This window comes from Glossina fuscipes, unplaced genomic scaffold, assembly GCF_014805625.2.
Source record: "Glossina fuscipes isolate IAEA_lab_2018 unplaced genomic scaffold, Yale_Gfus_2 112, whole genome shotgun sequence".
NCBI lineage: Eukaryota > Metazoa > Arthropoda > Insecta > Diptera > Glossinidae > Glossina > Glossina fuscipes.
The window spans coordinates 8,845,693-8,869,485 of NW_023998455.1; the positions used below are offsets into that span (position 1 = coordinate 8,845,693).

At 34.9% G+C, this 23,793-nt stretch overlaps 4 protein-coding genes across 12 annotated transcripts in view; 1 reads left to right on the forward strand and 3 right to left on the reverse strand.

Moving 5' to 3' along the window:
- Window positions 1–10,405, reverse strand: part of LOC119639217 (axin) — a 28,048-nt gene extending 17,643 nt beyond the window's left edge. For 5 of the 8 annotated variants that reach the window (XM_038036498.1, XM_038036497.1, XM_038036495.1 and 2 more), the window contains exons 1-2: window positions 10,120–10,405; window positions 2,567–2,816 (exon numbers count right to left, since the gene is read on the reverse strand). The gene's annotated coding sequence lies outside the window, so the exon portion shown is untranslated. Of the gene's footprint in view, window positions 1–2,566; window positions 2,817–9,988; window positions 10,059–10,119 lie in introns of all 8 variants that reach the window. The other 3 variants (XM_038036493.1, XM_038036496.1, XM_038036492.1) reach the window with 3 other exon arrangements.
- A 3,175-nt stretch (window positions 10,406–13,580) lies between these two features.
- LOC119639477 (protein downstream neighbor of son homolog) lies at window positions 13,581–15,912 on the reverse strand. The gene is made up of 3 exons (XM_038036884.1): window positions 15,491–15,912; window positions 15,208–15,365; window positions 13,581–15,143 (listed from the first exon to the last, which is right to left on the reverse strand). The coding sequence occupies exons 1-3, from the start codon at window positions 15,539–15,541 to the stop codon at window positions 13,622–13,624; spliced, it is 1,731 nt and encodes a 576-aa protein (XP_037892812.1). The 5' UTR covers window positions 15,542–15,912; the 3' UTR covers window positions 13,581–13,621.
- A 709-nt stretch (window positions 15,913–16,621) lies between these two features.
- On the reverse strand, window positions 16,622–22,965 carry LOC119639479 (ninjurin-2). Of its 2 annotated transcripts, XM_038036887.1 has the most exons (4): window positions 22,775–22,965; window positions 17,383–17,559; window positions 17,029–17,256; window positions 16,878–16,963 (listed from the first exon to the last, which is right to left on the reverse strand). In XM_038036887.1, exons 1-3 carry the CDS (start codon window positions 22,823–22,825, stop codon window positions 17,053–17,055), a joined length of 432 nt encoding a protein of 143 aa, XP_037892815.1. In that variant the 5' UTR covers window positions 22,826–22,965; the 3' UTR covers window positions 16,878–16,963; window positions 17,029–17,052. The 2 variants fall into 2 exon arrangements, with proteins under 2 accessions (XP_037892814.1, XP_037892815.1); XM_038036886.1 differs by lacking the exon at window positions 17,029–17,256 and having other exon boundaries at window positions 16,622–16,963.
- On the forward strand, window positions 19,383–21,085 carry LOC119639478 (protein maelstrom 1-like). The gene has a single exon (XM_038036885.1). It carries the CDS (start codon window positions 19,406–19,408, stop codon window positions 20,852–20,854), a length of 1,449 nt encoding a protein of 482 aa, XP_037892813.1. The 5' UTR covers window positions 19,383–19,405; the 3' UTR covers window positions 20,855–21,085.
- Window positions 22,966–23,793: the final 828 nt, after the last annotated feature.

A 23,793-nucleotide genomic window follows, 5' to 3' on the forward strand; every position in this document is an offset into this window, starting at 1 on the left:
AAAAGTTTTGTTTGTTTTGATTGGGTGCGAGACTGCTGCGACCCTATTTCCGGGCGAAAATGCTAACGGATATTTTCCTGTATCCCCTACCGAAATGTCCAGCAAGAAGCCGCCGGTCTGCGTGAATGTGTGTGATAAACATTCTTGCATTCGTAAATATTAAAAAATCGGCTTCAAACTTGGTAGTTGACAGTTCTTGCAAGTGTCGATTGGTATTGACGATAGGCCAAATCAACCAAACGATAACATCTGCAGAGAGCACCTCTGTTTTCAAAAACAAAGAAAAACAAATAGAGAAGCTATGCCAGATAAGGCGATAAAAATTTCTCCCTACATTCGGTGAGTAATCGTACAGTACCTGTAGATATATGCAAAATCGGCCGCCTCCGCTTACTTCCTTTTCTTTTCCGAGTTTTATTTTAGAGAAACGTTGCGGACGTAAGAAATGGAAACAGCTGCGGCCCAGTACAATTTTTTTAGAAACAGGTCAAGGCAACCCTATTATTAAATCTGACGACATTTGCAACTGTTACGCAGGCATCATCTTTAGATTATTGCTAATGATTACAGTGATATTTCTAATGTGGCGTAGCTTTGCCAACTTGTTAGCTACAAGTACTACATATCCTACGATCAATGTTACTTTTTATTCTTTCATGTCAAAGGAATACTTTAAGAAGGACTTCGTTCGTTGCAGCTTTTACTTGTGTATTGCGGTTAATCGCTTTAACACTCTCGGCCTGATTGGCTAACTTTCACTGACCATCTATGAACTTACTTCAGTATCAATTAATTTTTTCTTTTCATATGGCAAATGCATAGTATTTTGTTGTTTTTATTTTCTATTCAGCAGAGGGAGAAATCTCTGGTAAGTGCTTTTCATATAATTGATTAGAATGTTTCATTTTAGAAGAAGAAGAAAAAATTAAAGTGGTTTATCCCTATCTGTGCGACAGGAGCACATTCTTGATAATGCACCAGTTCATCAGCACCTAGTTTGTTTGTTGTTAGAACGTTCACGATAGCAATAATTGAGAAAGAAAACTGACACACGGCAGGACCTACTTACAGGCAGAATAACGTTTCCAAATATATACAAGTTATTATCTGCAGCAGATGCAATCTAAAATTAGATGAAAATATAAAAAGAAGCAAACATTGTGCAATTTTTGTTTATTGGTCGGGAGTGATGGTAGCCTAATGGTTAATAGACTTTCTTATGCTAAAATATTTCTAAATGGAAATATTCCAATAGTATCAGTCTTCTTATAACTCCCGTACAGATGTACGCGCCGGAAGCCGATTGAGACAAATCATCCCAAACAAATTGTGCACCGACTAAATCGTGCCCACCACTTAATCGATGCTAAAGTGTTTAAAGGCTGAAAAATTGGTAAATTGAACTGAATTTTGAATCATCAATTTCGAAAAAATATCTCATGAATAATCTCCGGGAGAGAGAGCCGCCCAAAAACTGAAGATGGTTCGCTTTCATTCATTCATTTAAGGCAATAATTATGAAAGATTCCTTAATAGATTGATATGCAAAATTTTTAGTTATTTTCACTTTATTAACACATCACAAGGCATTTTACCCGCATTGAGCACATATTAAATTTAGCTTGAGCGAGAGATGAATATAACTCTCTTGCCTGTATCATATCAATAAAATATCACACGTTTCGATTGCCACAACAAAATTGCGAATTATTGAAGTATAACAGACGAATACATTTTTATCACTTGATTACACAAAGAAAATTCTTTATTGAATTCACACCGCACGAGATACGCACGTTCAACTTATACATAGACGGACTTGGCGCTAATATTAGGATAGGAGTATTGCGTCAATGAAAGCATAACGCACATACGCACACGTTTTCAAAAATTGAAGCTTTTCAACATTGGCTGGCGTTTGATACAATTTATTGTTTAGCTCTGTATTCTTCCATGCAATTAAATATAACATTTATCAGAGCGTACCACCATCTTGGTTTATATCCGTAAATCTCTCTCAAAAACAAAAAAAGAAGCAACTTCAAGGAAAGTCGGGCACTGTCTTGCGTATTTTGCCGCTGAAGAGGAACCAAAATTGAGTTAAGTTATTGTCTGTTCTAATATGCACCAGGTACCAATACACCCAAGTTTATAACGGTAGTATCACGTTAACGATGTTCTTATGAGAAATAGCAAAAAAAGGTGCAGCTATCCCTGTCAACGCCGTAGTAGAATTTGAGTTGATTTTTAATGATCGAAAAAATATGTAATCAATGGAAGAAAAAGGACTTGACTAAATGTTTGACTGTCCTTCATAACTAGGCTCCGATAGTTCTGTCCCCTTCGACACAGTTTCAGCTTAAAATCTGCCGCCCTCTGCACTAAGTAGGGTTGCAATCTCTTCATGGACAACGGAGACATTACTTGAGCTTTTGTTTTACATAATTTTTCTGTCTTGTTCCCCAACGTTGCAAACCTAAAAACGCCACTGCTTTTTACCGGATGTAAATTTCAAACCGTTTTCTCTTTGAAAAAGTGTTAAAAGATTAAAGTTAGTCGTACTTACCATGAGAACAAAAAAGGTAAAACGCCAAAACAAGTGGAAAACAAAGATGGGGACAACAATTTCAAAAACGTAGAATTCGACACAAACTCGCACTTTAAGGGAAGATTGCATAATAGTTTAAAAGATGAATTTATTTATAATATATGTATTTTTTATTTGTGTTTTTAATTTTTCGATGTTCCAATTTTTACGATTTACTGATTCGCGTTTATTTGCTATGATTTCCTTTAGGATATTCCCACTTGATATTCTGAAAAATAAAAATGAAAATATTCAAGAATTAAATCGGAGTTGAATTTGTGAACAAGCAACGCTCGAGCAGTTAAATAACGCAGTAACCTACGATCTAATAGATTATAGTCGCATGTGTATGTTATAACCACAGCACAGCAAGACAAGCTTATATTCATTTTATTTGTTTTGAGTAGAAAAGCGGAGCTTAGTTAGCCAATGCTACGTTTAAAAATGAAGAATAATTCTAAAAAGAAGTAAAATAACTGCTCCCCCCTGCACTAAAATTTTTCAGCATTAAATAGTAATCCCGTGATCCCACCGTGATGAGCGTGCCTTGATCAGCGCATCTGTGTTGCAACAGGCACGACCCAATCATATATGGCATGAAGTTTAGATAAAGACACCATTACGCTTGACTTTTGATTCTATTAACTCAATAGAGGGCGCCTATCTTTATCTTTACCCGTCCTTTATATACATGGTAGTAAATTTAACAATATCAATCCGGGTCTTAACTTGCAGACCTTGTCATTATCAGCACTTCACTAATAACAACAATAACTGGACCAATCCTACTTGGAACTACAATGCGTATTCATTAAATTGGAAGCCTTACTTATCCCCATAATGTGGTATATTTGCATTTCAACTTTAACAGGTTCGTTTACAGCTCTAATGTCACCGCAGTCTATAAACGCAGGTGTTTCGGTCTCGACTTTTAGTGATAGTTATTCCGTTTATCGGCCTTTATGTTAAGGTGCTTGTTGTTGTTTTTTTTGAGCTAAGAAGATCATTTTCGAAATCAAGACTCAGGGAAGACAACAAACGAAGCTCACTGCTATTAGTTGCCTTTGTTAGTTAGACTCGCATTAACCTTCGGATATATGTACAAATACGTTTTTGCCTTTTGTACCCTACCACTACTATTGCCTAAATGGGATATTTTAAATGCATACGGATGTGTGTCTAGAGATGCTTAAGACAGGCCTACATTTTGTTATACTGGCTGATCCAAAATCATATTCCGAGTAGTCCGTTTGTCTGGCCGTTTGATGTCCGTCTAATTAAATTGTGTTCGTCCTACAGATGGCAATTTTTGAGATATTTTGAGGAAATTTATTACATTGCCGTGTTTTGGCCAAAGGACGAATGGTGGTGCAATTCATTTGGATTCGGCGACTTTTCAACCATTCCTTATATGCTGCCTTGTTTTGATAAGTTGCTATATAAAAAGAAAGTCGCAATTTTCAAAGTCCCTCGGCAAAAATCCTTGAGTAAAAATAGTTTGACATTCTAAATTCTTATCAAAAATTTGGATATGAAGGGGAAATTTTTTGATCCCCCTTCCTACAACCATTTCAACGAAAACTCAATCTTTACTCAATTGAAAAGTTAAACTTTCAATATTTCATGGAAAAATTAGTACAAGTTTGACGCAGAAACTTACGAAATGTGGACCATACAGTTCTATTTTTTGGATCTCATCTCATATAAGGTCGCTGTGAACGACAAGAGTCTATATAGCAAATTGATATAAGACTAAATTTAAATTTGGATCAAGTGAGTTTACTTTTCAGACATCGCCGCATATAAGGATCATCATGAGATATAAACCTTTATATGCCAAAAACAACTTTTTAATATTTTATGCTAAAAATTTCTCTATAATAGTAATTTAACATAAAAATTAACTCGTCCGAATTTCGACTGAATGGATCTATTTTTTGGATTCCATTTAATTGAAATGTTTTGCTGTTTTTACTTAATTTGTTTCTCGAATTCTTTCAATTAAGTTCTGCTCCTAAGCTGACGACACAAACCATAATTCAGACGATATTCTGAATTTCTAACTGAATTTTGAATTCATAGCTCAATTTTCTTAAAAAGTGAATAAATGGGAAACGAAATCTCTAAAATCGGCCATATGAGATAAGGAGAGCGCACATTTATAAACCATACATTAGGAAGGCTCAAAAGCTAAACGTGGTTTATAGTTTATACCTGTGTGAATAGCGAAAATGAATAATAATATTGATTACATTGTTTATCACTTATATGCAAATGAAATGCGCGAGCTGGTGATTTGGATTGAAAATGCAACCCTGATCGAACGTAAATAAGTTAGTACTGTTTTCTTGCATGACCTTTTAAAAGCTTTTTTTTAAGCGTGACTATTTCATAATATATATCTGATTTCAACTATGAATTTCTAAATCTCTGGATTTGAAACGATATAAGTTGTGAGTTCCTAAAAGAAGGGTCGCCAAAAGGGTCACTATATGGGACGTTCTTTCCACAAGGTTATAACGTATCAACCCTGTTTTCACTTGCGCTATCTGAGAAGTTGTTGTTATGGCCAATAAATTGGCAGGATGATTAAATTAAGTCCGCGCTGCTCCTGTGTAGAAGTAGGAAACAGCCCAAAACAAATAGTCTTAGGCAAACTAGAAAATGTTCCAGACGCGGGTTATCAAACAGTACTAACGCGCGCATAGACATGTTATTAATCTATTTAAAAACCTGCAATAGCGTTTAACAACTAATAAGCAGGAAAAGAAAACAAGTCCAGTCGAAGTGTCTTCTGTTCTCTGAATCGAGACCTCACCAAAATATAAGCATTGGGTCGAACAATTGGGTAAACCTACATAACAGCAAGACGCAGCGCTGTCAATGTACGAGAATTCGCAGCTTATGTTCTGGACATAAGAGTATAAAACGTCGTTCGTTGGATAAAATATGTATTCGAAATATCAAAAGATATTTTCAAAAGCGCTGCAAAATGTAGTTCATTGCAGCCAACATCACTACTACTTACACCTCTTAAGCGCGGTCAATATTAGCGCACACAAAATTCGTTTCTGTGCGCCGACGCGCCCAAATCGTGCTCGAGCGGGTGTAGCGGAGAACTCAAATGCTCATTGGTGACGAAGATGAATGCAGCGTCTTTGATACTCTTTGACACCAGTATCACATGGTGACCATGGCTGCGCCTATGTAGGTACCTATGTGGATACCTCCTAAAAAGACGATCACAAACATAAAAGAAAAATTTGCGCGGCAGTCGCGTCCTTTAACCCAATAGAGGGAGGGTTGATGAAAGAAAAAGAAAGAGCTAGCTGAGCAACCGGCGTAGAAATAATACTGCGGAGAAAAGGTTACATTACAACGGATTCCGAGCCTCTGAACTAAAGTGAGAACGATAATTTTGGAGATAACCAGGGAGGATTGAAAAACTATAATCGTTTATCCTAAAGTAATCCGATAATAATTCTAGCATGAATACACTTTAAATTGATAGCGCTACACTGTGTTGTAGCGCGCTACGATAACGACCATAAAATAACCAAATATGCAAACTCCAATCAACAAGTGCAGCATTTTCGTAAAAATTTATATAAACTTAAGAAAACAAGTGAGTTTTCTTGTAGCTGTGGGTGGGTTTTGATTTCCCAAAATAACTTGAGGTATTTTATAAAAAAAACTTAAGACTTTAGTCTTTAGTTCGACAAGGACATTGCTCCGCAATAGTATCACCTTCAAAGTGACTTAAATAATTTGGTTATCTGGTACTTGTTAAATTTTATGAAATTAAATGTAAAAAAATGCCACAAACTTTCTTTTCCAAGGAGGAAGTCATTCAATACCAAGTGTTTCATCGATTCGCATAAGTCGGACAACGTAGATTCGGTTATCGGTTTAGGGGTCCTATTTGACCTAAGATTGCGTTTTAATTTGCGCATTGCGCTCTCTTCAAGTAAAGCTAGGCCGGCGATAAGTTTCGTTAAGAAATGGTCCAAAAAGCTTAAAGATCCTTACGTTGCAAAAGCTATACAGGCGCTTAGTTAGATCAATACCTCAATATATCTCTGTTGTGTGATCTTCTTCCTATAGACGTTATGAACCAATTGAATGCGTTCGAAAGTAACTCTTGGTGTTTTCTCTTAAGAATTACTTATGAAAATAAATCGCTTCTAATTAAGTTAATTAATGGTACCATCGATTTGCCCACATTAGTTCGTGAGATAAACTTTAATATCTCTAATCGCTTCTCTAGGAAGTTGGCGATTTTCTCAGGTCGTATTTAAACTAACTTACAACCTTAACTATTGTCTGTTGTCTGTTGTCTGTTGTGATGCGGTGTTATTTACTGTCATCGGTTGCCGCGCTTTTATACGTTCGCGATGGCTTAGGGTTACACTCCCAACTTGGATCTGTATGGGTCGTAGCTTCACGTCTGTGCTAAATGCGTACATGCTTTTTTCTTTCTTCTCTTTCTTATTTATTTATACATGAATTGTTATTATTTCTTCTTTACTTCTCTTTATATACATTGTATCAAATCAATAAATAAATTGTATTCGATCAGCTAACCGAGCAGCTTTTCAATTTCAATATTTTCCATTTTAATAAGCTCAAGCTTGTTAAGTTCAAAAATTAAATCAGCCCATGGGCCCATTTTAAATTTTAGTTAGATATTACACAAGTTCAGACACAAAGCGAATTTTATGAGAATGATATGAAAAGTTTGAAGAGCAAGCTCGAGTAACCTGCATGCATAATATGCCTTCAACAGCCACGACAGTGCCACTTAAAAGCCTATACACTATACACGGCACTGCGAAGAGACACAAAAGTTACCTAAATCCAATTATACAATTGAAACTTTTATTAAATATTTCTTGTTTGCACTTTCCGACCCGTAGTTAATATCGCATCATACATTTTCATGTAGAGTGCCGGTTTAGGTTTATGCAACTTTTGTTACAACTTTTTACGAGCGAAATTTATTCGAAGAAATTTAAACAGAAAACCAAGATTTCTTTATCGCCAGAGACTAAGACTCTTACGAAATTGGCCTTTCCTCCTTGCAGGGCCTATGTAATCAAATAAAATTAAGATCAATAAAAGTAAACTCTCAACGCATGTTGTAAATACAGATCTTCTACTCAAATATTTATTCCAGTAGTTCAGTCGAATCTTAGCTCAGTAAGCAAATATCTACTTCAGTAGTTCAATATACGTAAGACTTTGCTAACAATTCCGTTATCTTTCGACGTGGAACTGTATCTTTAAAATTAGACCTCTTTGCTAATAAAGGGTTAGTTTCTTTAAGAATGGTTGCGCGCAAGGGGTTCAAAAATTGTTGTGCACATTTAAAATTTAGCATAGTGAAAATTTATATTAAACCACTTCTATCAATTTTCAATAGGCGTGGGGGGTCCAAATTTGGTACAGTGAGTTTTTGTTGTTTTAAATTATTATTATGGGTCAGTTAACATTGAAATTCAGACTTTTCTGCCCTTCGTGAAAATCTACATAGAGAGTAGAATCCAAAGAATAGGCCGATATGGTCTCAATTTAGCGCAGTTAATTTTTTTATCTTAAATTATCATTACGGTCTGATTTTCATCATTACACAATGGAAATTAGACCTGCTGGTCATATGAACTTCAATTTTCGTGGTATGGCATGGGATTCAAAAAGTTTCTCTAATTGATCCAAAGTTTTCGTACCAATTTAAATGCCGAAATTTTATTACTTAGCTGCTTTGATGCTAAAATTTTGAAAATTGCGATTTTTTCCCCACGGCCTCTTATATTAGCGTTATATGGAGGGAGGGCAAAAAAGTTGGCCGATCCTAACCATTTCAATAGAGTTCGCCGTTGGGTCAAAACACGTCAGTGTACTAAATTTCATCAAAATATTTCAAAAATGACATCCTGCAGGCTTGAATACAAATTTACATGGACAGACTTAAATCGATTTAGAAAATGACTTTGATCTTTTGCTGTTACATACGTCCGCACAAACCTAATATTTTTGTACCACAAATGATGCAGCGTGTAAAGACGTACATTCTTACAAACAACGCTTTAAGAGGTCAACAGAGTTTGTAAGACCATTCATAGATCATAGTGAATTGAAAAGAAAATTTACTACGGCAAATTTTACGTGTAAAGGTCCATTTTTTGGACTCTTCCTCGTTTTGCTAGCGTTTTCTTGAAAATCAAGTCTATATATGACAATGAGATACAAAATTATTCAACAAATGTAAACAAATTGGACGCTTATTCTCACATTTTTCGAATTATTGAGAATATATACGCTTATTCCCGTATGTGGCCAAATTTTTATACGCTTATTCTCACATTTTTCGCTTAAACACACAAACATACCATTAACACACGTTGCCGCATAGAAAGCTAAATTTCTGATATTCTAACGAATTGTGGAAGACAAGCGACAGCGCGCAAGCGTGAAAGCACTAAAAACATCATATTATATATGTCAAACGCATAAATATATATTGCAAAAATCATTTCAAATTCCCCAAAACTAGGCTATAAAAAACTCATATGAAATTGAATTTACACAACGAACGCAAACGAGAATATGGCAGAATCTATTAGTATATAATTAACTCTAATCACACCTAAAAGGTTGTAATTTAACTTTAATAACATAACAGCGCCCGCATACATTTTCATTTATTTTGAGGTTATGTTCTATTTTCTCTCGATGTTTTAATCCCACAAAGTCTAATATTCAATGGAGAAGCATGCAGTAGCAGGCAATTTATCCGAATAGTTTAAAAAGCTTCGCCTTCGTTTATATACTTTATATGCGCTAAAGCGAAATTTCGGATATTTCAAGAGTTCCGCTAAGCGAATGACATCCCACCTCGTGCAGAAATCTAATTGGCGATGAATACTTCAATGCGTTTTATACATTTTTCGCATTTAATAAATATAAAAAAAATATTGAATTCCCAATTTGTTTCCTCTTATTGATCATTTATTTTGGGGAAATACGTTTACGTACGGATAACAACCATAATGACAATGAATCGCTTGTCTACAGCTTTAAGCGGTTAGTTACGGCGCGTATAAGGTTCAAAGTATATTCAAATAGCAGAACCGATTTTTATTGATCAACCTTCGTCCTAATGGAAAAAATTTTTAATACAAATTGGAATAATGTAACATAAAATTTACCCATAGTATCAAGAAGCTGAACCACATACAAAAGCATTTGCAAAGAGTCGGTCTGAAATAGGTGATTCAGTTGAGAGATTAGCTTTGTGTTTTAATCTAATGTAATTCTTTGCTGTTAATCATGAATATGAATCGAAGCATATTTTTGTGCATTATAAATACGTGAATACAAAGATAAAAAAAATTTGGTTACCTTACAATTTAGTCAAAACAATGTTGTAAAAATCTTCTAAAAATATTTGCGAAAATTTTTTAAATTTTTCCTGCAAAATAGGCGCGGTCTTTTTATATTCAAACTCATTTTGGGTTAGGTGAACAACTTACCTGTGAACTCAAAAAGGCGAAGGTTTCTAGCGGTTGTCACGAAAACAAAAGAATAAAGCAACATTATTATTCAATATTGACACCAAACATTGCTAGGATGTAAAAGGTAAGAGTAATGGATGTGGACGGGTTGTAAATTGCTTCTGGTGATTTGCCGCTTCTCACACGTACGCATTAGAGTTCGAGATAAATAACTGATGACGGCAACGATAACGATGCATTGATGAAGGATTTCAATATTTTGTTTTGATTCAGTGCTCAAAGTTAGATTTACTTTTCATTAGTTATTGCAATTCTTTTTCATAATATTAAACGCAAATGCATCAAAAATATTTAACAATTGATTTAATAACAAATAAACAAAAATAACAAACGGCATACACTGAAATATATGGTAAGGGCCGGAGAAAGATTTTAAAAAATATATAGCACCAAATAATGTCAGATTCTCGCGCTGTAGATCTAAAATATTAGAATGCTTATAACATGTATAAGTTTGCACACAATTTATGAACGGACTGTGGGTGTTTTGCGGCAATGCTTTCTTTACTTTCCGATGGTAAAAGACATTTAATGCGTTTTGTACGTGACGGAATTATCCGTTCACCTCATCCTTATTGCATTTCCAAGTAATTCGTGTTGTAAAAATCATGCCTTCTAAGGACGCTCTGCGATGCTTACTTAATCCGCGGAAGTCTCTGTAAACATAGACACATCCAATTATCTGCTAATATACTTCTGCAATCCTTAATTAGGCATTTCGCTTATAACACTTTGATTTCGTTTGCTTAGTGTCATTTATTTAATTGGTAATTAAAATATTTATATACATTTTACTGTTTTTCTTGCGTTTTTTTTTTTCTCCTTATTGCATTTTCTTTTTCTCGGTGCTGCCGTCTCTGCTGCTCTTTTCAGTTTTGCAGGTATGCTATTGCTGCTTTGTTTTAGTGCAAATTTTATAATGGACGTAATTATTGATATGAAGTTGTTTAGAAAAACTTAGAGTAAATGAACGGAATCACTGTGCTTCGATCTAAATTAATATTAACTAATTCTTTTATAAATTTGCACTAAAAACACACGCACAACTATAAATTATTCTTTTCTCCTTTTTAATGTCATCTTTTTGAAGAGTTAACTCTGCCCCTTTTTCTCATCACTTTATGGATATGATTACCTGTTTTCCATATGTCTCTTGATGTATTAATTTAGGGATACGGGGATATCTGCAATTATTCGGAGACGAAACATTCTTTCAAGTCGACGTCGCAGGCGGTTATTTAATATTTAATTTAACTTTTTTTTTATAATTACGGTAAACGTGACTTGAAATTAATTTATTTGATTTTCGAACTTTTTACGAAAATTTCAAACATAAAATCTGAGGTGAATTTATAATATTATTATATTACATCACACAGCTGTTTTATTTCTGAAGAAAAAATGTGTCCAGAGCTGCCGTTGGCAATGAACAATTGGGGACTTTTGCCGACGGCTTTGCAAATTAGTGATTTCTCGGATTGTAAAGCTGTTTTAACAGATTTTCTGGGTTGTAAAGCTGGCGGCTTTGCTTGCCTATCTTTAGGCCGTAATATTCCATTCTTTCTGCAAATTAGCTAAACATTTCGAAAGTTACCTGATAGAGAGCGTACAAGTGTAAAACTTCCCTATCGGACCAAAGATGGCCATATTGTATTTATTATTCTCACTTTAGTTAACACGGAAAACATTTGGAATTTTTTTTACTGAGAATTTTAAGAGGAGGATCTTTTTCTAAAAAGATGTGTATGAAAATAAAAGTTTTCATGCATTTATAATATTTTACAAGTTATCTTAGAATTAAACAGTGATAATTTTTAAACAACGCCCTCGCTTAATTCCCTGTTGAAAGGCAAGGCACAGAGTCGCTTATAATAAATAAATGGTTAAAAGCCCAACTTAACTTAAATGTTAACGCCAATCAGCTGTGTTAAATGCCCAGCTTTACCGACAAAAGGAATTCAATTCTGTTAAATAACAGACGAAAGGGATTAAATTCTGTTAAAATGCAAAGCCGTCGGCAAAACAAAGATTCAATTCTGTTAATAGTTATAGTTATAGTTTGCAACAGGGTGAGACAGTTTTGAATATTCTTTAAATTGAAAATTCCTAAAAGTAGGCAAACTATTTTTAATTTTTTTTTAAATCATCATTAAAATCTGGTAGTTACTAATTGCTTTTATTGAAATCTCTCTTAGAAACATTTGCATCGGGCAGATCAGAAACAAAGTATATTGTACGACCAAAAAAGTGTATTGTACGACCAGAAAGTATATTGTACGACCAAAAAAGTATATTGTACGGATAAAAACTGTTCCGGTAATAGTAATGAAAAGCCGCTAAATTATTTTGGAGACAAATGTGTAGAAGTTGCTGAACCTATTATTACGATACCACCACCACCTAGAATAACCAAATCCTCGATAGCTTCACGATTTGCTAACGAACCGGAAGGCTATGCTGAATGTTATCCTGGATTAGAAGAAATGAATGATGCCATTGATGATTCAGACGATGAAGTGGATTACACTAAAATGGATTTAGGCAATAAGAAAGGACCTATCGGGCGTTGGGATTTTGATACCCAAGAGGAATATTCCGATTATATGAGTACTAAAGAAGCTTTGCCGAAAGCAGCATTTCAATATGGCAAAAAATGGCAAGACGGTCGCAAAACACGGAAACATAAAACAGATAAAAATGAAAAGGCGGAATTAGATCGCGAGTGGCAAAAGATACAGGCAAGTGCCTTCGTAATTTCTCAATTGAAATACTTTACGGCACCATTTGCAGGGTATAATACATTACAAAGCCATCATCCTTCAGCAGATTTTATAGACTAATCGAGGATGCTTGTAAACACAGTCTGTGGAGATCACATTACTAGAATATTCTACGCTGCGACAAATCAATGGGTCAAAAAAGAAATCAATTGCAGCAGTCGAGCGTTCAATGGATAGAAAATGGAGCGTTATTCCGTATCCATATAAAGTATAGTAAAAAGTATATATTATACTATTTCTATATTTATCATAATAAACTGGAATTTGCTTCTCGCAAATATTATATATATATATTTTATAAATTAGTGACCCTTACCTTAAATTCGTCTTGTACTAGGTACAAGAGCTTTGCAAATAGCTATGTGCGCTCCAATTATGGTTGAATTGGAAGGCGAGACAGATCCCTTGCAAATTGCTATGAAAGAACTCAAGCAAAAGAAAATTCTCATCATTATTAGGCGATTTCTTCCCGATCACTCGTATGAAGACTGGAGCATAGATGAGCTAATAATAGTGGATCATTAATAAGAACGTTCTGTGTAATATTAAATTTTAAGCTGAATAAAAGTAAATATTTTTAGATAAAAATTGATTGATCTACTAATTTATTAATTTTACATAACAATAATCAAAATTATACTAAGAGAAAACTAATACGAACTTCGCCTTTGTATACAAAGCTAACTCCAGGCGTAGCCGTGTTCTTTGTCATAGCACACACGTTCTAAAAGTGCAACCGATTGTTGACCTGTTTGACACATACTTTCGACAACACATGTTCCTAAACCACAATCTGAAAGATTTTCTTGCCCAAAAACCTGAGAAGCCGCTTCATCGCTTGCACTCTTCTCGCCCGTCGAGCACGGCTCGTGATTTTGTAGCAATTTTTGAGTAGCTTTACTAAATGCTAGTGTGTTTACGCTGGAGGCCAAAGTTGCACTGAAAGTCTCTTTCGTTTCCCCCAAAAGGTGACAAGTATAAGGTAAAAACGAGGGCAGAATTACACCTTTTACTTCTATACTGTAATAATCTATTCCATCCATACGTACTTTGCTTGATCGTGTATTTAAGTGTTGCATGGTGGCTTTGGGAAATGCTATTGGGGCTAATAAAGTGGGTGGGACGCCCGCCAACCGACCTACCGTCCCTATCGTGCTTTTAGCATTTAGCAGAAAACTAAAGAATCCTTGACATTCCGCACCTTCGATAAGCATCAACGAATTATCACTGAAATCGTCAGACATTTCTTGCGATTTCAATTTGCGTTCGTGTGCTGACCGAATTTTCCGAATTTCTTTCACATCTACTTCTAAGCGTTCAAGCCACTCTTCATCCTCTTCGTCTTCTTCACTATCCGCACTTTCTTCTTTGCTTGTTTCGTTCTCTAATTGCGTCGGGTCACTACTATCTGGCTTTAGCTGACTAGACGTTTTTTCCTTCCTCAAAGGCATCGAAAATTCTATACCTTCTTGTCGTAAAGATTGACGTAAACCAGATGTGGTAGGAGACATAAAAGCATGCATTTCGGCTCTTCCCCCTACACCAGCTGCTCGAAATAAAACAGTAAAAGTGTTCCCACATAGATAAAAGTAAGCACACTGCCTGGCTCTTAACAATTGAAACAAGCCTCTAAAGCTATAATTCCAATCTTCGGATAAGGCGTTACGTTCCTTTTCTCCTAACGTAATTCCCGTATTTTCCCGACTGTTGCGAGGAAACAATGTCATCCATGGTATGTGGGGATGTTGCCAATAATAGGTAGCTTGATTAAACCGGGTCGCAGGCGATAAATCCAAACCTTTGCCTTCTGTCTGAGTACTAATGCAACGAACGAAGCTGGTGAGACCACTAGCCAGCTGACTGGTCTTCAGTTGCGTGGATGGCAATTCATTGCGGCAAAAGAAACGGACTCTCGTTTTTAAACTCCAATCCATCGGTAAATGTTTGGTAATTTTTTGGTCATCTAAAGTGATGTCTTCATCATCCGCAATGGACTGAGTCGACGTGGTCTTCCGCAGTAGCTCGGAAAAAGCCTTAGGATCAAAAGGTTGCAAAACTAATTTTGCAGGAAGGGGGCGGGTGGGTGTTTCTCGCACAATAGCCTCTTTTTCAGCGGTTGTGGATGCATTTTCGGCTTTTACTAGAAAATCGTCGCCATCAGCGCCGATGTCTGTTTTATATTTTTTGGCATTTTCAAGCGATCTGGAAAAGACAATGATGTCATGAATAATACATTAAGTTAGTTTCACTTATTTATTTGACAAACTTTGCAAATGGATTCTTTCTTTTTTGAACAATTTTTGCCTCCAGCAGAGCGGCTTTATCAGTTTCGTTATTCGTTTTGACTTCATTGTTGTTTCTGTTATGACTAATACGGGCCGCTAATTGCTTTTTTTTCTGCTTCAATCTTTGTAGACGCAGCAGCTGTAAGAGACATGTATGCATTTTCGTCCGTTTGAAAGGAGAGAATACATTGAACGCAATGAGTAGAGACATGATATCTCAAGTTTTGGAAATTAGTAGTTAGTTTTCCTATATATCGTACATACCTCATCTGGTTTTTTCCAATTTGCAGGTAAAGAGTTTTCCGTAATCGACATTTCAGGTTTTGGTTGAAGTAAAATGCTTAAAAATTTTCAGTTTTTCCAGAAAGATGTATCTTTCATTAAAGTTTTTTGTTTTTTGACTTTTTCGTGTTTTGGCGCATAAAAGAGCTAATGGAAATCTCAGATTAGAAGTATTCACGCTATTCGCACAACTAATCTATCAGCATCTGATCTCTAATAAAAAATGTAAATAAAAATCACATGTTTAAACGATATCAAAAATGACGCCGTAAAGTATGTTATACGTTATTGGCGAAAGTAATCGATGCTAATTTGTTTCGCTGATTAACAGCAGAAGAAGAAGAATTTATTTAGCATACAACGATAATATAGATAAGATAAAATATTGACAACTCATTACTTTTTGGTTGCACGCTATACTTTTTTGGTCGCAATCTATCAATCGCTTAAGTTGTGTACGTCTTTTGTCATTGTATTGGATGCTGATAATTATTTCCTTTGTTTGCGAAATTGATTAAGTTCAAAAAGACACGTTACTTTAAGAATACGCTTCCTTAATAGCCACAAATTTTAACTCTTAATTTAAAGTGTCAAAATAATTACTTATTTGAAGTTCAAAACTATAATTTTTTTTTTTTTTTTTTTGGTATTGATATTGATAGATACAATCTCATAGATTTTTGTTACAGCATTTTATTTATGCTATTATTTAAAAAAAAATTAATAAAGTGCTCGTAACTCGTATTCGGGGCGAATAATACTTTCCTATTATTTTTAAGTTATCCTTATTTACATGCCATTAGAAGCTCAAAACATAAATATCATTAAAATTACAATCATTTAATTACTTTGTGAAGTGACCTCATCAACATCCTTGAATTAGTGTACCGCAGGATCTAAGCCAAAATTCATTTTCACTATATCACAGAAAACCGAGAGAAATATCAATCCATTAACGATATGATTTAGGCCTTCGGCTGTGGAACGTTCGGTTTTGTTTCTATGTATTCCCATGAAAGATGTTATCATCAATAACACTCCAATGATAACCTATAAAGGAAACTTCTTTAAATTTTCTTTAATTTTACGCTTAATTTTTTCTTATTATGTTTGAAAGCTATTTTATTATTTTTTGGTGAATAAGCTTAATACTAAGTTAAAATTTGAATTGCGTAAAAAATCCTGAATGATTTCGAAAGCCTTAAAATTCTTTCCTGTGTTGATCCGAATGTCGATATAGTCCGCGGAATTAATTGCCCTTTAAGGCGAATCCATTATCTTTCGAAGTGGTTGAGATGAATATTCAATGCCAAACCCGGATATTATAACATTTATTGTAGATATTACAAATACGACAACCAAAATTACATCATTCAAAATCACGGCCGCAGTTTGATCGTTTTTCCGATTGATGTTAAGACTTCCGATGATGACGAATAATATGCCGACCAAAAGCTGCAGGAAATAAATGAATTGTGATGAATTTCAAAGTAAATTTTCTTGTAATCGCTTATATGTACGTTGCGGACTTGATTTAATTTGCTCTAATTAAGATCACTTAAAAAGTCTCCTTGCGGTGGTGGCAATCGCGAATCAAAGGCCGAAATGAAAAGATTGAGCATGGTTACGAAAAAGGCAAAACCTGTACGTATATGATTAATGACATTGGCGGATTGATGAAATTCTGGCTTATGCATACGACGATCGCGCAGCAGACTCAGTGATAGACTTAGAATGCCAGAAAGAATCTATGCATACACGCATGTACACATTGCAATGCATAGCGCCCACCAATACATACATATATTTCAAAAATTTTGAAAAAAAAAACCATAAAAAATTACTGTTTTATATATATATTATTGCGAAATTACCTGTAATACGATTGATAAACTGATCAGAATCAACATTACTTTATAAAATTGATGTTGTTCGCCAACTTGAAGAATGTATTTTAATTGGGATGCATTGGCGGTTAATAAAGCAATATCTAGCATACCCTGGGCAATAGTTTTCTTCGTAGCATATCTGTTAGCGTCCATGGATTTCATCTGAAAAAATTAAAAAATTGAGAGTCTGAAGCGTACACTATTGTGTTTTGAATATATATAAGCCTCAAAGATCTATACAAAATTAATTTTAACCTATTAAGTTTATATCACTCTATACTATATACTATACCTATTATATGTTCGGAAAGTACTCTCGCATAAATATTTTATTGAATTATATATTGTTCATTCTTGTCCAATATCTTTTGTCATCTTTTTTTTTGGGCAGTAGCATGATTCTATGCTCACAAAACTTTTATTCCTTGCCGGCAAAAAACTGATCCAAGTAATTTTTGACGCTGCCCGTTTGAAGTTAAGGCTTTACCGCTTACAAAATTTTGCAGAGGACGATAAAAATGGTAATTAGAAGGTGCGACATCTGGAGGATATAATGCTGGCGTTGTGGAAATCATTTTGATCCGCTAAGAAAAAGAATATTGTGCGAACCCTTTTGTTAAGTGCTGCTTTTTCAACAACTTGATTTCACATAATCAGTTCTATTCGATGAATTATCGCTAGCATTTTTCTTAGTCGCCCACATCATAAACCAATAACTTTGAAAATTCAACCTAACAATATTCTCCGATCCAAATTTTTTGCCAAAAACATTAGTTATTTCAAAATTTTTCTACGTTAAGTCCTAGAAAATTCTGCTCAAATAAGATGTCCATTTTCGTACGAAATTCTAAAGCTGCCCATGTCATTGGATCCTCAAAGTGTATTCCGACAATCTGATGGAAACACATTTCTACAAAACTTTTCCTATTCTTACCGTTACAATGAAAAAATACGTCGCGTGTCTTTCATTTGAAAATCTGGAAGCCCGTGCTAAAGCCTTGTCAGAATGCAAAGAGGCTGTCAGATAAGCAAACTCTTCAAGCCTTAGAAAAAATACTTTAGAGATTAGTGCGTTGCCAAACAAAAATGCAGCATGGCGACTCGCTTTTAATCAAGGTCTTCTAACCTCTGTTAATGAGTTCCGTTGGAGAATAATAAATTTTTCCCCTACCAAAAATAAACCGAATTATAAAGACTTCCGTCCTATATGTCTCGGGTGCGATTCTTCGATGTTAAAGCTTTCAATGATCTGCCACAAAGTTTTTTCACAGTCCACTATTTTTGCAGCTTAAACGCTGCGTATCTTGAAAAGTTGAACCTCGTTCGTAAGATATATAAAACTTTATGTATATAAGAAAACTCTTCAGAAAAATTATCATCGTTATTAGTGACGGAATGCCTCTAGTACAAGCTCGTTTTTTAAATTCCTTCATAGAAACGTATCCAATACTTTATCAGTCAAAGAACATTACAAATACATCGTCAAAGAAATTTTCTCTGCTACGTATTTACTAACAACACCAACAAAGTCAGTCTCCAGTCAGTCTCATCAACGTTTGAAATTGGCAAAGCATTCATATACCTTATGGGGTTTCGGAAGTTTGCTTCTGTCAAATTCCAATTCGATAGCTTCGTTTTTGTGGGCAGAAGTACGTTAAAAGGACATTGCGCAGACGGATACACGGACGGGCTTAAACCAATTCGGAACTTCATGCTAATCGAGAATATACATATAATTAATAGGGTTTCTAAAGCTTCCCGCTGACCTTTGCAAACGTTTTGGCAAAATGAATATACTTCCCATCTTTCGGTGATATGTATGAAGACATTACATAAGTAATCCGCGTTATTTTGGTATATCAAACGCAACTCTACTACAATAAATCCTTTTCACAGCTACTATGCCTGGCAAAATATGTCAAATCCTAATTCGACTGTGTCGGTTCAATTACACTGCTTAGGCTACCCTGACAACACGAATTTGAAAGGCTCGCAAGCAATTGACAACATGGCGCCGAAAAAAGCATGCCCCAATGCATTTATGATTTTCACAATGGAATGGAAAGCCAAACATGGAAGACACTTAACAAACTTAAGTATGGCAACTGCTGAAGCGGGAAAAATTTGGGAAAATATGAGTGCGCAAGAAAGGGGGCCGTATAAGGATAGAGCTAAAGCAGAAAAATTGAGGATGCGAAACGGTTGTGAAAAATTGACTTGTGTCGGTAGGCCGATATCGGAAATGCACCGACAAAAATTGGAACTGGAACAAAAAGAGAAACAAATCAAGCGTACAATTGAGCAAACGGTTCGAAATAGCAAAAAAAATGGTGAATTGGAGAATACATCCTATTTTTTTATTGCGGTTAATTACTTCACCAAAACCTCGGATGGCAGCGTTTACATTCCCGCTGAATTATCAATCTGTGAATATTCTTTGAAGCAAGGCGTTATCCGCACTTTCCACACCTTTATAAACCCCGGTGTTAAAATGTACGGTCATCAGCTTGAAGCTCAACGTCATTCGGACGCAACCCACGGTTTACCTTTTCCACCAAACGCTATGGGTGACAAAAATTTGGGCAATATTTATAATGCGGTGTTGAAATTCTTAAGCTCCAACGATGACTTTCCTCCCTTGTACACGTCGCCGGGATGTATACACATCGTGGATTCGGTGCTAAACTTTTTAAAATCTGACATCGGCGCGAATAACGCAACTTTAAGTGTTTATTCTATACAATACCTGTTTTACGTGATGAAAGAGGCGACATGTGACCAGGGCGAGCTGGAAAAGCCAAAAACTTTTCACATAACAGATGCGTATTTCGAAAGGGATTACTTTGAATATCAAAGTGGGATTGCATGTCAGTTTCATGAGGATAAAGACAGGGGAAAATATTGTACACAATCTTTAGTTATAAGATGGGGATACATGTTTTCAGAATATATGTGTCAAGATATTGCTATATCGCTAATACCGGGGAGGCATGTACCGCGAAGTACCAACTTAAAATTTATTACATCTAGATCTTCGACAGAATGCTGTGAAACCAAATCCCTCGTCCCATTCGCGACAACCAGCAAGTATTCCTACGAAAACGCGGAAGCAAAACTGAATCACGATTATCAGGAAACCGCAGTTTCCCTTCCTTATGACACCAAACCATCTTGGGATAGTGATTTCCCAACAGGAGTCCGTAAAAGAATACCACTCGTAGCCGACGAAGACTCTGGCGCTTCCTCTTCGAGAAAAGATAACTTCGGACAATATTATGCTGTTTTGACAGAAGCAAGCCGCTCGTTCCCCTCTGAAGCGTCTCCCCCGGCCGACTCAAATTTTAAGTTTCTCTCAAATTGGCAAAAGGATCAGGATACCGATGCTGGTAACTCCATATCGAACATTAACATATTTAATACCAATTCAACTAGATCTCGACATGGACGTCTCACCTAAATCTTGTACTGTTTATAATAGTTTTCATATTTTACTGTTCTGTCCACAAACTATCTATCTATCTATTTTTATATGTAATAGACGACAGAAGACACATATGTATCTGATAAAAAGGCAGTAATTTGCATGGATTTTCAAAAAGTACGAAGAATTGCTCAATGACCTTGAGAAAGTGCATACATTCACTAGGGAAGCAACACAAAATGTAAAACATTATATATACATATATATATGCCAATAATCAATAATAGTTAATAAAGGAATCAATTGCTTTAAAAAGACTGAAAGCATTACAGGAATAATTAATTATTGCTTTTCGCATACAAGCAAAACTTATCAGTAAAGTTGGTATGTTAAGCTCCTTACATGGTTTGAAGTGTATATGAACTTCAACCCTTTTTCCTATCGTCACTGGCTATAGCGTAAGAAGTCTTCATTCTTGGTGGTCGCCAATTAGGCTAAATATAAAATAGGAAGGGCGGTGCGCTTTTAAACTATTAAGCTATTTCGGGTGAATTAAACGCATCATCCCTTTTTTTTTTGAGCGCTCAAAAGTGGATGAAATCTTAATGTTAATACCAAAGCCTTGCTTATTAATGACATCCGTGTATGTTGATCAGTAAGTAAATAAAGGCTTTGGGAAATTATGAATGGGTATATGAAGGATTTGCGCACTCAATGAATTATTATTATTATTATAAATTATTTACACCGAAGAAATAAATTGTAGCGCTAAAAGTAGGATGTAATAGGATGAGCGCTAGCAACTAAGACAGTAGTCTCTTTTTTTTAAAGATAGATTACATTTATAGTTTTGTAGATATTAAGATCTCCACGAATTTTCAAGGTATCCATACAGTTACATTTTCCCTAAACTAATCTTTGAATATTAGGTAGATTTTGCCATTTAGAAAGTACATGTTTGGCCGTAAGGTTTCGCCGGCAATCGCATGCAGATCAGTGGAGCAGTTTTCTTATGAATCCATTGATATGTTGCAATGTGATATGTCCAAGTCGGAATCTTGCGAATGTTTCGATCGTTGATTACATATGGAGGTGGAACGAAATCAACATATGCATAGTATCACTGTCGATTTTTTCGTAAGATTTCTCTTTATTTTCTCTCCTGATATACCGTTGTAGTCGAAACTTTTCCATTGTGCCGATCATAATTAAAGATTCTTTTCGTATATATTTACGTTATATACGTTTTTCAATCTTTTAAAATAAAAGAAAACTTGGACAATAAACTTAATAGTTGATACGTGATCGTGTCGCACGTTACATATAACTAAACAAAGTTTTCACACCGCTGTCCCTTACATGCCAAATACAACAAGAAAGAACGCCTAATAGCAATTAATTGTAATTAACATACACATAGAAGCGCATCTATACACAAATTTTAATGTGCAGATATTTGCACTTAATTTCATGGAGACTACATGTACATATAGGAGTTTAAAAATGTATCTATAGTATGCACATTTTTTACATGCATATAATTTTCCCGGTTAAATAATCAATCTTAGAGGTGGTGGAAATTTGTCTCGAAATCGAAAGTGAACATTCGAAAATTGAATTTATTTTTATTTCGACCTTCAAAATGCGCAATAATAGGTAAAATTATATCTGGAAAGTTATGTAGAATTAAAGGAATCCCGCTATAAGTGTTTATTGTTGAAAAGCTTTCTTGTATCGAATGAACGCATTCCTCGCAAGTATGGCATTGTACCAAAACATTATATTCCAAACCGAGCAGTTAAATCGGCTCGAAACGAAATGAAGAAACTTATGATGTTTTCATAATAACAAAAGAAGCCAAAATATGAGTAATAGCTTAAAAAATCGTTTATTGCTTGTCTACGTTTCATGATTTCGAATTCATTTCACTTCATAATGACTTGCACTCACACTTACTTCGGTTTCATTATTTAACATATTATTAACACCCGCCATAATTTGCGCCATTATGAAGACAAATTTTTTTCAAAAAAATATAATTCATACGTCCTTTAAATTCTATTCACTTAAACATACGAGGGTATGAAAATATATGATACAAGCGTATGGGATTTTTATCTCTATGACAATTTTAGTCGCTTGCTATGGATACAACCTAACGATTTAACAACAAACTGAAAACTAACTGAAAAACAAGTTCTGCAGTTCGGCAGCGGTTTGTTTACTTAGCGCGAAGCTATATCATCATATGCATGCGAAAGAGTAAATAAATGAAGATATTTCTTATTCATTTTGCAAACCATTATCGTCATTTCCTTTGTAACACCCGGAAATACACTTCAGAGGGTTTACAAAGTGTACATATGCTCGATGGCATGCGACTTTGATTATTCAGTCGATCTCATAGATCGAGCCTGTACAATTTACCCACAGAAAAGAGCTTTCTCACTCAGACAAGGGTAGACTTGTAACACTCTAAAACCTGCCCCCATTGTCTACTAACTATTATTACCACTTGATTTAAATGTAATATCTACACCATGCCCGCTAACAAGGGCACAATTAAAATGTGAATACATTACAATTTTTATAAACTCTGTTGAGATAATGGGGTATTCACGATTCGACCACAATGAATAAACCGTTCTTACCTTTGTTTTGCTTAAACATTAGCGAGACAAAAAATCGAAAAGACGAGCTTGGAACAAAAGAAACAATCAAACTTTGACTTTTTATTTCTTAAGTTTTTATGTTCAGTCTAAGTTGATGAGAGCATTATCAAATCTTGCGTGTTTTTCATAATTACAAAATCTTGTAAATATGCGTATACTTTATCGAATTTTTTACCTCTTGGTTTTTATTTTTAAATAATACAAAATTAATAAATAGATTCGTTGTAAAAAAAAGGAAAAACGAAATTATTAAAAGAAGGGAAATATTCTGTAGCATGAAATATACGCGGTATTGTAATACTT

Excerpts from the sequence above, each read along its gene's own strand:
- LOC119639479 (XM_038036887.1), bottom strand. The coding sequence starts at position 22,825 with ATGGCGCAAATTATGGCGGGTGTTAATAATATGTTAAATAATGAAACC. Across the intron at positions 17,560-22,774 it reads TGTTAAATAATGAAACCGAA|ATGAAATCCATGGACGCTAA; the intron begins GTAAGTGTGAGT and ends TAATTTTTTCAG. Across the intron at positions 17,257-17,382 it reads GTTTATCAATCGTATTACAG|ATTCTTTCTGGCATTCTAAG; the intron begins GTAATTTCGCAA and ends GTGTATGCATAG.
- LOC119639477 (XM_038036884.1), bottom strand. The coding sequence starts at position 15,541 with ATGTCGATTACGGAAAACTCTTTACCTGCAAATTGGAAAAAACCAGAT. Across the intron at positions 15,366-15,490 it reads ATTGGAAAAAACCAGATGAG|CTGCTGCGTCTACAAAGATT; the intron begins GTATGTACGATA and ends TGTCTCTTACAG. Across the intron at positions 15,144-15,207 it reads AGAAAGAATCCATTTGCAAA|ATCGCTTGAAAATGCCAAAA; the intron begins GTTTGTCAAATA and ends TGTCTTTTCCAG.
- LOC119639478 (XM_038036885.1), top strand. The coding sequence starts at position 19,406 with ATGGCGCCGAAAAAAGCATGCCCCAATGCATTTATGATTTTCACAATG.